The 16,357-nt window shown below is 35.5% G+C and overlaps 2 protein-coding genes across 4 annotated transcripts; both read right to left on the bottom strand.

The window, feature by feature from the left end:
* Positions 1-2,693: 2,693 nt before the first annotated feature.
* Positions 2,694-8,052, bottom strand: LOC129321969 (uncharacterized). 2 transcript variants are annotated; one of them, XM_054967999.1, is made up of 6 exons: positions 8,034-8,052; positions 6,462-6,790; positions 5,674-6,118; positions 4,951-5,249; positions 3,995-4,353; positions 2,694-3,683 (listed from the first exon to the last, which is right to left on the bottom strand). In XM_054967999.1, exons 2-5 carry the CDS (start codon positions 6,762-6,764, stop codon positions 4,015-4,017), a joined length of 1,386 nt encoding a protein of 461 aa, XP_054823974.1. In that variant the 5' UTR covers positions 6,765-6,790; positions 8,034-8,052; the 3' UTR covers positions 2,694-3,683; positions 3,995-4,014. The 2 variants fall into 2 exon arrangements, with proteins under 2 accessions (XP_054823974.1, XP_054823964.1); XM_054967989.1 differs by lacking the exon at positions 8,034-8,052 and adding an exon at positions 7,439-7,590.
* Positions 8,053-10,394: 2,342 nt separating this feature from the next.
* Positions 10,395-15,855, bottom strand: LOC129318868 (pentatricopeptide repeat-containing protein GUN1, chloroplastic). Of its 2 annotated transcripts, XM_054963848.1 has the most exons (6): positions 15,790-15,855; positions 15,552-15,687; positions 12,813-14,970; positions 11,707-11,923; positions 11,065-11,249; positions 10,395-10,974 (listed from the first exon to the last, which is right to left on the bottom strand). In XM_054963848.1, the coding sequence occupies exons 3-6, from the start codon at positions 14,762-14,764 to the stop codon at positions 10,710-10,712; spliced, it is 2,619 nt and encodes an 872-aa protein (XP_054819823.1). In that variant the 5' UTR covers positions 14,765-14,970; positions 15,552-15,687; positions 15,790-15,855; the 3' UTR covers positions 10,395-10,709. The 2 variants fall into 2 exon arrangements, with proteins under 2 accessions (XP_054819823.1, XP_054819830.1); XM_054963855.1 differs by lacking the exon at positions 15,790-15,855 and having other exon boundaries at positions 15,552-15,717.
* Between the last annotated feature and the right edge of the window lie 502 nt (positions 15,856-16,357).

Raw genomic sequence — 16,357 nt, 5'->3', positions numbered from 1 at the left:
TGTGATGGTTTCCAAGGGAGTTTGGATAAGCTTTTCTTTTTGGCAAAAGATAGATTCATTTTTAATAAGCTGCATTTGTTAGGCACCGTTTGGTTGTTTTGATAAAATGATTAAAGGGTAATTTTACCCAGTCTATAGTTTAAGAAATAATTTATTGGCCAAAGAACGGCAAAGAATAAATTTATCATTTAACCTTTAATAAAAATGAACAAACACTAAAATATCAAGACATTTCAAACAAGTAATATCTATTGCATTTTTTTTTAAAACAGAATATCTATTGTATTTTAAAAGCAACATTTCTTTTAAAAAAATTATATTTTTTTATTTCTCTATTTTATTTCATTCTATACACTAAACCCTTTAGCGAGTAGCGACCAATCTTTAAATCTTTAAAATATAGTAAAATCTTATCAAATCAATTGATTAAGAATTTAAGATATTTTTGGTTTGAGACTTGAGTTGGGTGACTGCATCTATTAAAAAGCGCATTGTCAAAATTTAATATTATCTTTTTTTATTTTAAATATTTTTTGTTTTGATAAATTCAAAAATAAAAATAAAAATAATTTTATAGCCATCATTTGTGAAGAAATGTGATTTTTAATAAAGAAAATTATAAAAGTAAAAAAGAAATGAGTTCAAGACATTTAAATTAGATTTAATCAGCCGAAATCAATTAGGAGCATAAAGCTAAACACATCCGACACCTTTCTGATAGCCAATTAACGCAAAGACATTTCGTTAAACTTTTAAAACCAGCATCTAATTAAAAAACACAATAACTGATCATTTTGAAAAAAAAAATTATCTGCATCTTATTAAATAAAATGCTTGGAGGTATATTTCAGCAATGGAGTTTAGGAAAGAATTCTTTCTGAATTAGTGTTACGGCCTCCACAATATCAATGATCTCAACTTTTTGGTGAAGATTTAAAGGTGATATATTCACTATAACTAGAATAAATTTGTTACGCGACAAAGGCTTCGAATATGGAACAGCTATCAGTGGAAGAAGTTGGAAAAGATACTCTTTACACTTCGACACAATCAAAATGAATCCATACATTTACAAACAGCTCGAAATGAGTCGCACATCTTGTGAAATATATTATGCTACTCTTAATGATCTGGGAGCTATGGATATGGCCCATTGGTTAAAAATTAAATTTTTAATATAAAAGACAGAACCCAATTTTTTTTAATATTTTATAGTGAACACTCTCTTAAATGTATTTAATTTTTTTAAAGGTTTGAGTATACTTTTACTCCTCTAACTTTATATAAAATTTCAATTTGATTCCTTAATTTTATAAAATATCTTTTTAATTCTTTAATTCTAATATTGCTAGTTTCAAATGATTATTTTTTTAAATAATTATTGGCAGTGAATGTTGGATTTTGACAAGACATTAAGAGCAAAACATTGGAATAGTAAAGATGAAAATGTTGAAATGAATGTGTGAATATATATATAAAGAAAAAAATTAAAATGAATGAATACAAGAAAAAACAGGCATTGCACCTATTGAAGGAAAAATAGTAAAAAATCATTTGAGGTGGTTCGAACATATACAAAGAAAATTATAAGAGGCATCTATGAGGAGAGTAAAACAAATGACCGAACCTTATCAAGAAAGGTAGATGAAGACCAAAGATAACACTTTTAAAAGTTGTTGAGCGAAACCTTTTAATTAACAAAATTTCAAAAAGCTTAATAAATAATAAAGTACAATGACATCATATAATTCATGAAATCGACTCCACCTAATGAGATAAGGCTTGTTGTTATTGTTGTATTATTATTATAATTTTAAAAAAAATTAAACTTAATATGTCAACATTTAAAAATATTTCTTCAATATTTAAAAGTTTAATGTAAAAATTTGTAAAAATAAAACTAATAATGCTAGAGTTAAAGAATTAAAAAGACACTTTATAAATTTAAAGGATTAAAATAAAACTTTGTACAAAATTAAAAGACTAAATATATATTTTAATCTTTTTTAAATGTTACACACTCTTAATTGAACAAGCTATACTCCCTTCACTCTTTTTTTTAATAAATCACACCCCACTCACTCACCAAATCCAACATGCATTAGTTAGAATAATAAAATTATTTTCAAAATAAATCACTTCTAAAAAAGAATTATGTGATACTCCCTTCAATTTTATTTATAAAACACTTTTTAAAAATTATTTTTTTGATCAAAATATAAGATATTTTATAATAACTAAGCCATTTTTTCAATTTTACTCTTCTCTTGATTAGTGTGAAAGTTTTTGATGTAATTATATTATTATTTAAATTCAAGAGTAAAAATAAAAGTACCTACCATTTTTTTTGTGATATAAAAAAACTAATTTTTTTAATATACATAAAACAGTTAAAAATATCTTATAATAAAAATTAGAGGAAATACGTAGAAAGAGTTTTTTAAAACTTAAAATATTATACTTTCTTTTCAGAATTTATTCAAAGATAGTTTTGGAATTGTACATCGAAGATTTACAAAAAAAACAAAAAAAAAAACAAAAAGAAGAAAAAATGATTTATACAAGTGACCGAAAAAAACTTAAATATAACTGATAAAAAGGGCAGGAGGGAGTAACTCCTAGACATTTCATCATAGTAATTAACTTTAGTGAAAAATAAAATTGAAAAGTAAACATTTTTACAAGCATAAAAATATTTAATATTATTCATTAAAAACCACAAAATTGATTAAATATATCCTACAATATGGGCCAGGGGGAGTATGGATCATATTTAAAACATCAAGGAAGAAGAGATCTGGCTGATTAATAAGATAAGAGCAAGGAAATAGCGGATTCCTAACAACTGTCAATTGCACCCCGCGGGAATCAGATCTGGGAAATAATATTAATTGTCTAATTGAGGCCTAAACTCCCAGGGAACCACAATGTTCCGTGGCTTCAGCTCAACTCGCATGCATCCATTTCAAGAAGCGGTCGCAACAAAGTCCGCCATGGTAGGCCACTCCGCCCCATATTCCCTTCTCAGAGCTCAACTATTTTCGTCCACGTCAACCCCCACAAAACAGAACAAAGGAACAGATCAGCGATTAAGATGTACTACGTTGCAACGAGACCAATAGCATAGTAGCTACTTCGCTGGCCAGCACTAGGTGCAATGATGAGGCTCTATGAGCTTGACATCAAATCCCATGATTGGAACTTGAAAGTTGTAATTGCAGGGAACCACGAGTTGGATGATGAGAAAGATACCGGGTCCGTGAAAGTAGTTTTCACATTTACTGCTACGCCCGTTAATCAGCCCCCGAACATGTTTACCCAAGAATGGAAATACCCTAGGCCTATACTAACCCCTGGCAATTAAATAATCACAACAGAAAACGTAGTATGGCACCTTCCACCACCACCACGATCCCACCAGGCGTGAACCAAAGGATATCTCCGCAAAACGATATTGATTAGATTGCCAAGTAACCACCATATTCAATGAAGTAAAATAAGCCCCCAAAGAAAGGAAAAAAAATCGTAACTCACATCAAAGTTCTTAACACGGCTGAACAGCCGAGTTACCTAATAAAATTGGTTCCATAAACAATATCGCTTCCCAATCCTAACACCATAACCAACATACCTACCTTATGGGCTGCCCTGCGCCTCACACGCCTACCCGATCAATCTGGACCCTGAAAATATTTTACGAGGGAAATTTAAGCTAAAGTTGACATTAGGGATCAGCCAAATGACCGGTTAAATAAACAAAACAAGACCCCTCTCTGTGACAGCAATAAAAATAGCACAAGGTGAGCCCTCCATACTAATGTACTGCTAAATAGTTACAAGGAACTATATCCAACCCAGGCCAGGGTCCACAACTGGAGAGTGGAATTTAACAAAACCATAACATGAGTATGCAATTGCAGGGTGAAACCATGAGCTCTAACATAGAGCATCATAACCTTTTAGTTGGTTTGCAAGAGTCAGCAGAATAACTCACCACTTTATCCACACAGAATTTTAATATCTGTTGTAAGCTTTCGGAAAATCTCCACGCCTCTGAAATTCACCAAAATTCTCATGACGCCTGGTAGGATAGTTTTCCATAGTGTTTGAGAACCTGTTCCTCAATTCCAAGGGTAAGCTGGCCCCAGTATAATGAGGGTTGGTTGTGGATCCATCATATTCAGAAAAGTTCTGCTGTTTATAACCCCCAAAACCAGATGTAGGCATTTGTTGGACAGCCTGCTGTTGACGCCTCTGGGCATCAAGCTGAAGAAATTCTTCCCACTGTTTGGCATGTGTGGCCCTCAGCATAGCTACTTTGTTCATGTAGTTCTCCCTCGTATCTCTAACAGCCTTCAATAAAATATCAAAAACAGTAAAGTTTTGTCAACAAGCAAAATAGCAATAATTCCAAAGACTCAAAATTGATTCAAAATTTTAACATGAAAAAGAACACTAAGCTAATGGCATATATAGACAAACGACAATAATTAGAAGCATGCATAAGCATAAACAACCATTTGCATTTCCATCACTTGCAAAGAGAGCATAATAATAATCTTAAAGAACTTCCAATACAAGCTTAGCAAAAATGAAGCAACGAACTATTCTAACTTAACCGGAACCAGCAACTGTTCACTATTTAACAGTTCTCAAACAAAGGACCAGCATTATTAAATAAAACAGAACTTAATTGTGCAGCTTAAGTTAATATTAGACACACAGGAAACAACTCCCACATTTGCAGTCAGTTAATAACCAATATTGCCATCCACACATCCACGATTGGGCTCAAAGCTTCAGACATTTGACATTCAGTACGTAAAAGATTCAGTTATTCACAAATCTCGTTGTAGCAAAATGCATATTCACCCAACACCATTAGCATGTGAAGAACGAAGGAAGTCAATTATAGCCCAAGATCAAATGATTTGAACATGTAAATTGCACCTCACGATGCCTAAAATTTTCTTCATCTTCTTCTCTATCACGGATTCTTCCAAGCTCTGTGGCCTCCCTTTTATACTCCATCTCTAATTCTTCTAATGTCTGTGGGAAGGCATTGCAATCAAACTGATGACCAGATTGGATATCAGATTCTCTAGCTTGTGAATCCCATCCATCATTTCTGTATGTGCCCATGTTTAGATTACGGTCATCATATGAATTATATGGGTTGCCTGTATAAGGTGCTTCTCTAGGAGATCTTGAATGGCTCGGACGACCTCTACCCCCACTATTTCCAAAAGCTTCATCAAATGAAGAACATGTCAAGCACTTGATCCAGGATGCCAACATAGATGGTTTTCTTAAACTAAACAAATTAGCACTTGATATGCCAACATAGATGTAGCTTTAAATACAAAACCTATCTTTATAATCTGCAAAGTGAAACCATGGGAGCCAAATCCTTTCAGTAAACAAGTTCGTAATGGAGGCAACCCTTCATTTCAGACCCACTTAAGAAAGTTACTGGAGGAAGGAGATAATGCTCGAAGGCTAAGGACTTACCTCTTGCTGCAAGCAAATATAAGCAAGAACAACATTATTAAAAAACTACACATCAAGGGAAATTTTCACCCAAAGAAAAAGTAAAAAGAAGCCTAAAAATCTATGAACATGAGATTACCAGCTTTCTAAGGATGTCGTAAACAAACCCTATGCTGTCCCTACCTTGTGGAGAACCTCTTGGAAATTTTTGAAAGTCCTCTCTTACACGGTCTTCAACAACCCTCTCTTGCCTACCAAACCTCTGTTGAAAATGAGTAGTATTACGAGGTCCAGAGTGAGACCTTGGGGGCTCAGAGCGTTGAAACCGTCCACCAGCAGGACTTCTCTCAGGTGACCTAGATGTGGTCATGTGAGAACTAGAAGACCCCCTTTGATTGCCCTCCTCTCTAATCTTGTGTACAGCATCAACACCTTTTGCCAAAATTAATCTATCCTTACCACTGACAATAATAAATTTCTCATCCATCTTTATCTTGCATCCAATATCCCTCTCAATCTTGCTTATAACTTTCTCTGTGAAAAGTGCTCTCATATGTTTGTCTCTTGCTGGTACTCTTTCAAAGAAATCTTGAGACTTGCGATTGGCTCCTAGTGTAGATGGGCAACCCTATAGTTACAGATAAAATTGCATTTAACCAATCAGATGGTGGTGGTAAGTGGTAAATGAATGAATAAATATACACATTTGGCCCCTCCAATTTTGTAAGAGATTGAATGGGGTCCCCCTAGTTGAAAAAAAGGGGCATAATGTTGCTTCCTGTTGTTTAAAATCATCCAATTTCACCCACTTATCTCATAATACATGTAAAATTTAACGCCAATCTTAACAATTTGCTCACTTAGGCTTGCCTCAAGATTCAACGTAAAGCATGGATACACCGGTAAAAATAAAAAGTTTGGGCATGTTTCTGTCCACATTGCAAGAACATAGTCAACAACTTGCAAAATACCTGAGTGAAATGCCCAGATTCACCACAAAGTTTGCAGATCATTTCTTCTTCTTTTCTTTTCTTCCAGTTCCTCTCAGTAGCCTTTGACTTAGCCTCCCAGACCTTGGCTTCTCGGCTAGTGAAATCAGTTGGGACAGCATTAGGGTCACGAGGCTCCTCCTCCTCGTCAGACCCTGCATGAGACCTCTTGTTTGACTTTGTCTTCTCTAGGGAATTAGTAGTAGCAGTTCCAGGAGGGCCAGTGTACTCCTTGTAAAGTTCACTAAAATCGTCATCAATATCTGGATCAGGTCTATTTGCCATTAAGCAACCCCCTTTAAACTGAATCCCTGCATTGAGTAACAATATTGAAATCCATAAAGAGAATAAAAAAGGAATCGTTTAGTTCAACTGTGTGTCATTTGTCTCTTCTCCTAAGTCATAAGAAGCTCAAATGGTATAAATTAGGACAGAAATACGATATAGCTGAGCTGAAATAATGTAGTAAAGAACTATAGATACACATCCAAGGATATTCATTCAATAGCATGCAAGAGCCCCCAAGGCCATTAGCGTACATATGCCAAACGGTGGGTGAAGCGGTTTTTTATTTACAAAATCAGACAAGTAAAAAGCGACAAGCACAGACCAGAAGGAAACAATTCAGAGTCACACACAACGCCTACAGTAAGTTGAATTGCAGCAGCTACATATCAAAATTCAAATCCCCTTCCCCTGACGTAAGGATAAGGGAGGCCGCAAACGATGGGAAAGGGAAGAAATTCATGGATAATAAATACGAGACGAACATTTAAAACTCAATATGATGTTATCTTCATCAAGTAAAACCCAACAAAAATGATTGGGAAGAAAGCTGGTAGAAATAGGAAGTAAAAACCAAGTAGGCATAATGAATCTGAATAAAAGGCACAGTAAGGAATTTCAAAGCAACCCTAAAATCAAGGGATTAGAGCATTTGGTGAGAGAGGAATTCTCACAATTCTTGAGACGACGACGAACTTCCCGAACGGCGAACCGCCGATGGAGATAGAGAGGAGCAGCCTTATGTGCATTTCGTGTCTAGGGTTAATTGGGCCATGGGCTATCCATATTATCCCCCACCCGACCCGACGTTTTCGATTTTTAGGTTTTCTTTTCTGCCCCCGTGAGCATATATAATTGGATAACAGTTTTTTTTTTTTTTTAAACCATAATTGGATAACAGTTAATGTCGAATCACACCCCCTTTAGATCAAACCGAAAATTAAAACCCTGTGAAAAGAATCATGATGGAATAGCCAGCCCTAACTGGGCGTTATTCTCCAATAAGATACCGGACATGAAATTTTTGTATTAAAAAAACGCAAAAACTTAGAAAACATTTAAATAACAATAACTTTTATTTTTGTTAATACACATGTAACGATAGAGATAATTTCCGGGACAATAAAGATAATGGATGTTACTGGAGTATAAATTATGGAAATATACTCCTGTTCTGGCACATCCTGGAAATTTGTATTTATATGATAATGGATAAAAAAGACGTGATTGACGAAGAGGGAATCAAAGGAACAAAGAAAGATGCATTACCAAAAGAACTGTAGAAGAATATGGATGTTGGCCCCAATTATAATTTGATTTGCTCATGTCCACTAGACGACTACGGGAAAGGGAAAGTGAATGTAGCGGGGTTCTGCGGAAACGTCTGGAAACTTCGCTGCAAAATAATTTTTGGGAATGACCTCCCAGACGCAGGCAAATTGATTCCACGCGCTGGTGTGAGTCTCCACGAATACTCGAAAGCATGGAGTCTACTTTGTCAGTCACTCGTTTCTGAATCGATGAATGCTTGTTATTAGTCTCCGCCACCTGAAAATCACATTAAACTCAATTGTGATGGTTTTTTTCGTGGCAAGTCTAAAAAAGCAGGTATTGGTATCGTTGCTCGTGATTGCCTGGGAAGGTTTCTCTCTAGTTGATGAGTGTTGCTGCTGACTCAGCTTTCTTGTCTGAATTATGGGTTGTCAAAAAGGCTTCAAGTAGACCTCTCTTCTTTGCCTGATTTGAATATAGATATAGAAGTAAAGTGGACTCTACTGAAGTTTTCTCTCTTTTAGCTCCAAGGGAGTTCCGCCACCTTCCCTAGCACGTTTTTTGCTCCATGGCTGTTCCGTGATCTCCTTGTGGCAGCATTCATCTGATGCAGAACGAGAGAGCATTGGCTGAGCTCTAGTGCTGATTCTGTCTTAGTTTCTTTGATGTTTTGTTTCTGCTTAGTTTTTTGCTTTCCGCACTAATCCCGTTGTGAACTTTGTTTTGCTTTTACCCTTTAATTTTAAAAAAAAAAAAAACTCACTTATCACGGTTATGGAGAAAGAGGCTGAGTCTTTGGTTCTTGACAGCCAAACCATTGAAGCTATGGAATATTCCTAAATTTGAAACCATCAACTTGCATAGCAATTCTTCTTAGAGTGATCTGGAAAGAAAAGCTTACCAAGTACTATCACAGAGCCCTATAAAACCTCACGCACAATATAGAGAAGTTTAAAAGTGTTTACGGGATGGGACAAGATTAAGACATTCCTATTTTGTGTCCTGTCTTGAAAAATTATCAATCTAAATTTTTGTCTCATGTCCTATCTTATTTAAAAAATTGTCTCATCCTATTAAGAATAAGGACGAGATCAAGACATTCCACCGTCCTGATAAAGCAAACAATATGGAAAAAAAGTATAGATAATAATATTCATTAATTAAAATTTTAAATCTCGTAATTTATTAAGTTTAAAATTAAAATAACATGAATGCGTAAATCACAACAATTATATAATTTCATTAATCACAACTACAAATGTACAACTTAAAGTCAATTAGACATGAGACATAATACATTATAATAGCAATTATAAGTGTTCTCTAAACTATAAGAATAACAACATCAGACAAGCTCGGTATAATTTCAAGTCATTTTTTTTAGTTGAAATATGTTAATTGTTAAGCTAATGACTCTTTCTAAAATAAAGCAAGAAATACAATATAAACAAAAGTTATTAAATAGATAAATATAAAAATAAATTATATTAATATATGTAATATATATTTTTCAAACAAAAAATAATATATATAGATATATAAATTTATATAATATTTGAGATGGAACAAAACATCTCGAGGGTAATCCAATGTCCCATCCAGTTTCCTCATTCTGAATCCCTTTCTCATCTCATTTAGTAAAGTTTTGTCCTGATTATTTTTGGATTGAGACGAAACCCATTCCAATATAATCGGAATGAAACCAAGCCAATCGAGACGGGTATAAGTTAAATACTCTTATGGAGATAATACACTCAATTTAGGAATCTTCAATGTAATATTTACTATTTTATAATCATTTTTCTTATTGTATTTCATTTAAAATAATATGTAATTTTTTTTATTTAATTCTCTCTTAAAAATCAAAGGGCCCGTTGATATTATTAATACTACTACTACTAGATAAAAAAGCATACAAAATATTGAGAATCATACTATTTTCAAATCATAAATATCAAATAGTGGCATAACACACTACTTAGTTACCAATGAACTCAAAACAAATTTAAAAACTAGACACGTTTTCCCTTGCACTATATAAGATATAACAAATAAAATATACTTCTTCAACTATAAAACCTACACTTTTATGACTTATAAATATACTATTTAATATATTATTTTGTATTAATTTACAAAATAATATACTGATTACTCGGGTTTGAAAATTAAGAGCCATGCCAATCTTTTCGTAATAAAGGGTGGAAATCGCGATTGGCATTCCGCAACAGCCATTGGCAGTTGAGTTTGAATTCTCCACTAATGAAATTCCACAATTCCTTTGCCGCGTTCAAATATGCCGCGCTAGTCTCACAAATCACACGTAAGGGGGGGCTTTCTATATCTTTTAGAGAGACGTTGATAACAATTGACTGAATGCATTAATCATGATCGGGATCCAGTGACCCCAAATGCTTGAATCTTGTGTCTTATCTGGTGATTCAAATCACTATTGGTCTTATAGTATAGTGGCACGTGCAATCTGAAAAATACAACCACCTAAATTTCTATTACAAGTGTCAGGACGACTGCACCAGATGCTAGCATTTCAATGACCAAATCTGGAAACCACAAAGAGCCTGACCAAAGAACAAGGAACATTCTACATCCCTAGCAAAATATATACATTTACACTTTAACGGCCCAAAAAAGGGGGCGAGCACATGCACTTATCTACAAGCTGAGCATTGTCAAATCATAAATTCGTCCTGATTTTGCGTCCTCAGGATCACTTTTGTCATCATGTAGTACAAGCAAGTTTAATGTGCCTGGTTCTTTCAACCAGGCAGCGACCACAGATCCTGCTGATATGAACCTACCTAAGTTACACTCGGCGACCTGGAAGGGCGCGCCCATGCCACTGAGAAGTGCCTCAACAGCTCTTCTCAAAGTGCCATCACCAACTACTTTGCTATGCTTGCCCCATCCGGTCAGAATGCTGCCACATATTATCATTAAATCGTATACCCTCATTAATTCCCCCAAAGAAGATCGCAACGCTAACCTTACAAACAAAAAAGATGCATACCTTAATAGCTTAGGCAGTTCACGGCCTTCAAAAACAACTGAACGGATATTGAGCAACCATGCATGGACCATTGCACAAGCAGCACCGCAAGACATCAGATGCAGATCAACACAAGAATCAGACCAGACACTCTCCCAAACATTTCGACGTTTCCCTTCAAGCACAACCAGCTGGGCTCCTCGTTTCTGACACCAATTTCATAGAAAAACATCAATGGGAAAGTCAATCAAGCAAAAATGAGCTGTATAGACACCCAACGTTTAAAGAACTACATTAAACTGATCAATTCAACCAAGAAAAAAACAAACCAGTGCCAGGGCCCGTCGAAACTAAAGGGCAAACGAAAGGAAAAAAAAAACAAGTTAACCCAACCTCGAACTAGTCAAAATCGGTTAAACTAGCGGTTGACCAGTTCTGCTCGTCTACTTACATATCTGTGTGTGTGTGCATTTCTTATGGTTTCACTGAAACAAAGTATTAAGACAAAATCATTCATTAAACTGGTTGAGACGCTAATTCAATGGCTAGTCCAGTCTTTTTAATACCTTGATAATACCTCTGCTAAGACATTTGTAAAACCAAGTTGTTGCAAATTACTGCATTTCCAGATGCCAAAATGCATTCGTAATCAATCAATTTTACCTGACCAAAGTGCCAAAGCATGTCAGTAAGGGCATTATAAAAGGCAGATGCTGTTGAAGAATCCATATGCTTGACTTCATCAAACAGTGATTGAGCCTGAACCCAAATGTTTTCCCTGTAACCCATTAGTAGTCCATGGGCCACACCGTAAACCTGGTTATCAAATAGGCGGAGCTCCTCCAATAACATTGAAGCATCTTCAAATGAATTGCACCGGCTGCATCCAAGGACCAAATTATACACTTGGCAAAATGAACATACAAGTACATATTACCCAAATAACATCAGGAGACAGGCAGTAATAAGGAAATGAAACAAGCAGACCTTGAGCAGGAAATAGATTGGAGGACTGGAGTTATTGTCAAATTCTATTTGTTTTAAAAGCCTAAACTTGTACGAGCCAAAGTAAGCATGTCATGCTTTACATATCACGTCTCCAACCAAAAAGCATCATACATTTTTGAAAAAGACAAAACACAACCATAACAGTGACATACAACTGAAATTAAGACTAAATACAAGAACAAAATGTGCTCATATGCTTCAACAACTATTACTGGTTCTGAGTAATCTAGAGAGTCAGGAAGGTTTTGAGCTTTCCCTTGCACATACAGTTTATACTTTCATTCTATAGTGACAAGTTGTGGCAGATCCAGATATTTCATTTGGAAGGCTGTGCGTGTAAAAAAAAAAAAAAAAATCTATTGTTGAAGTTCTGATTTAAATTAATTTATACTAGAGTAGACAAAAAATACAGAAGATATTTATGCATTAAACAGAAATTTCCAAAAAATAATGGAGTCATCATGCAGGTGACAAAAATTCAAAGTGGTGATTGGGTTCAACTGAGTGAAGGAACACTTTCATTAGAATGCTTAGAAAAAAAAGAAGATGAAGAAGTCCCTTCCATTATACAATTTGGTCGTGAACAGATGACCAGTTAAAAAGGCTTCTGCTTATACGTACGCAACTTGACAAGATAAGAAATTCCCAAGGTTTGATAGGGCCTTCTGCTCAATGGCCATGAATTTTATGAGCCCTAATGACAAGTAACTACATAAGCGGCATAAAAGAGAATTAAGCAGAAAGACTGATTTGTTATATACCTGCAAGCATTCAAAATGGCAGAGAATGTGACAACATTTGGTTTAATTTCCAGCTCATGCATTTTCTGAAAAACCCCTAATATGTAGGAAATGTCTTGTTTGCTCCCTCCATCTTTATGTGCAAGGCCTGATGTTTCAGCAGCAAGCTGCCCAAACATCTTAAAGATTGTGCTGTCCTCCTTAACTTCCACCTCATCTTGAACAGAACCCTCAATAAGCCTTGAAGATGAAGTTTCAAGTTGATGATCACTAGATTGAGCAAAGCCATCAAAAGCACATTCCACAGCTGCAGACCGACCAAAGGCATCAATTATGGAGTTGTAAGTGACAACATTGGGCTTGATTCCTTCCTTTGTCATCTCATCTAGCAACATCACAGCAGATTTAACTAACCCATTCTTGCAAAGAGCGTCAATTAATGCACTATAAAGGACAACATCAGCCTTCAATCCTGCCTTCCTGAACTCTCTAAAAACCTCCATTGCCTCCTTATACATTCCACCTTTTGAGTACACATCAATCAGTGTTGAATAAGTTAAAACATTTGGACGTACGTTTTCTGCTTTCATCTCTTTAAATACTCTCTGAACTTCATCATACTTCCCTTGCTTGCCATAACCACCCAAAAGTGAATTGTAAGTCACAACATCCTTCTTTATCCCACAACTCTCCATCTCCTTGCATATGTCCATGGCCTCCTCAAACCTGCCAAGCTTTGCATAAATTGAAAGCAGTGTATTATACGAGACCCTATCAAGACCAATTGACAGAAATTTCATTTCATTGAAAAAATTCAGTGCCTCTTCTAATCTACCAGCCTTGGCATAACCATCAACTATAGTACTATAAGTCACCACATTGGGAAAAACTTTCTTTGCAGGCATCTCAGCCATGACCTGAATGGCCATATCCATCTGTCCACCTTTGCACAGTGCATCCAGAAACGTATTGTAAGTGAAAATATCCTGGTCAACCCCTCTGTCAACCATCTCACTGAATAAGTTTCGAGCTGCCTCCCACAACCCGCTTCTACTGCAAACCGCAAGAAGTGAATTATAAGTAATTCGATCAGGTTGAACACCATTTTTAAGCATTTCATCAAAGATCTCCACCACTCTCTTAAATTCCACACCCCCTTTCCCACAAGCATCAATCACAGCATTATACGTGACCAAATTTGGTTTTAGACCAGATTGTTTCATTGACTCAAAGATCCGTCTTGCCTCATTGTAGTGACCATTACGCCCATATGCGCTAATGATGGCAGAAAAAGCATAAACTGTGTTTCCGTACCCTTTATCCTTTGCCATTTCAAATACCCTCTTTGCAAGATCAACCTTCCCTAACCTACCAAGGGTACTGATCATCGTGCTAGTCAGTCTACCCTGTTCATACTTTCTTTTCTCCGTTCTCACTGCAAATTCAAAACACATATTTGCTTTCCAGCATTCACCTCTATTCCCAAGTTCACGAATTAAATATGCATAATCATCACACCCACATAACTTATGTTCAAAATTAACCAATATATCTTCAAGAGCCTCAACTTCATTACTGCATTGCATGAGATGCAGCAGGACCTCCTCAGCTATGGAGGTGTGGGGGCAGGTAAAACCAGATTTAGGTCGTCCAAGGTGCATTTTGGAGACAAACCGGGTAGACCGTCGACCAGAGAAGTCTACAGCAAGTTCAGATTTTGGGGAAGGAAGAGGGCAGAACGATGAAAAGCTCGGGTTTTGGGGGACTGGGCAAGGGATGGTGCTTGGTTTTGATGCATTGCGAGGTAAATGAGAAGGTTTTGTGGGAAAGACTTTGTTTTGGGCCCAATATCGATTGTTTTGGTGCTGGTCATGGCGTTGGTTTCTGAGGTTGCGCTTGTGGTTCTGAGGATATGGGTGGTTTTGGTATGGTTTTGCTGCAGTAATTGAACATTGTGGTGGTGTTGAGGCCATCGAGAGGCTTATCTTTTAAATCACGACAAATGTATATGAGTAAAGGGTGAGGCAGTGAAATGACGGAGTCAAAAGAAGCTTGAGTAGGGTTTGATCGCTGAGGAAGAAGCAGGGTAGGCAATGGAGTCCAGATACAAGGAAGAGAGGGAGTGTGGGGTGTTAGCACAATACTCGGAGGACTAGAAGTTGGAACTCTTTCTCTGTCGCTGCATGAAGTAACATTACTAAAATCCATAAAATGAGATAAAAAATGGAGAATATTATGAACAGTAATTATTTCAACTATGTATCGTTTGCAAGCTTTTCTTCCAGGCATAAGAATCTAAAATGAAAATGAATGAATTTAGCAGAACAAGACAGCAGAAAACTACAATATCGCTGAGCTTAGGATATATAAATCCCAGCATATCAGTACAACACAGTGCATAAACTATAAAAATCACAGAATAAGCGTGGATAATTCATGGTCAATGAATAGTATCTTCGAAAAAAACCAATGAATGTGGAATAATAAAATATATGCAGGTATCATGTTTCAAACCCCCTCCCCCTGCCAAAAAAAAATCTGCAACAAATAGAACTTCGAAAATAATGGATACGGGAAACAAAAACATTTTAAAATAAAGATGCTACCAGTTTAATCAGCTGAGACCCCGAAAAAATGAGGGAAAAGCATGAATAGAAGTAGAAAGCAAAACACAAGTGGCAAGGAAGAATCTGAAATAGGGGCAGTATAGAGTTGTAACAGCAATACAATCAGGTCATGATGGGAGAGACGACAGCTTACGGTTATAGAGATCAGAGACGACGATCTCCCAGCACGGCAGAGCGCCGAAGAAGATAGGCCATGTGATCCAGGTGTGCATTTTCCAGCTAGGGTTGCCTGTCCGAGGGTTATCTAGACAGGCCCGTGGATTTGCCCCCTTCACCAAACAAAAACGAAACTGCATCATTTTGTAATTTTCATTACGCCAGCTAAACCTTAAAATTAAACATAAACAAAAAAACCTATCAAATGACCCCACTTTCTTTCTCGTCAACTCCGTCCTAAACTTCAGACCAAAACACACTCCATCTTAGAACGAAAGAAATTCTGGACCAGAATACGACGCCATCTACAACGCTTACAATAAAAACATAAAACTTTTATGATATTAAATATAAATTAATTCTGATATAACATTAATGATATTATAATGAAAAAATAATAAATTAAATAAATATTTTGTTATGAAAATAAAATCATTAAAAATAGTGATATATAATATTTTATTTAATTGAATTAGTGTAATTTTATTGAATAGATTATGAATAATGATATATCATTTCTCCTTCAACTGCGCATTCTTTGTTGTTTTATTATTCATACGAGTTCCGCTCAAGAATACTTTTGCTAAATATACAATGAAAAAAATTCTTGCATGAATCGTTCAATACAAACATAATATTCAAATGATTATAAATATAAATTAATTATGTCATTAATAATGATAAGAAAAAAGAAAAGACAGAAAATCAAAGGGCAATCTATTATAATAATAATAATAATAATAATAATAATAATAATAATAATATATTCCCTTCATTAAAAAA

Source organism: Prosopis cineraria, unplaced genomic scaffold (genome assembly GCF_029017545.1).
Source record: "Prosopis cineraria cultivar Desert tree isolate PC_DT_omini unplaced genomic scaffold, ASM2901754v1 PC1, whole genome shotgun sequence".
In the NCBI taxonomy this organism is placed as follows: domain Eukaryota; kingdom Viridiplantae; phylum Streptophyta; class Magnoliopsida; order Fabales; family Fabaceae; genus Prosopis; species Prosopis cineraria.
Note: the sequence above shows the minus strand (reverse complement) of the source record. Positions and strands in the feature narration are given on the sequence as shown.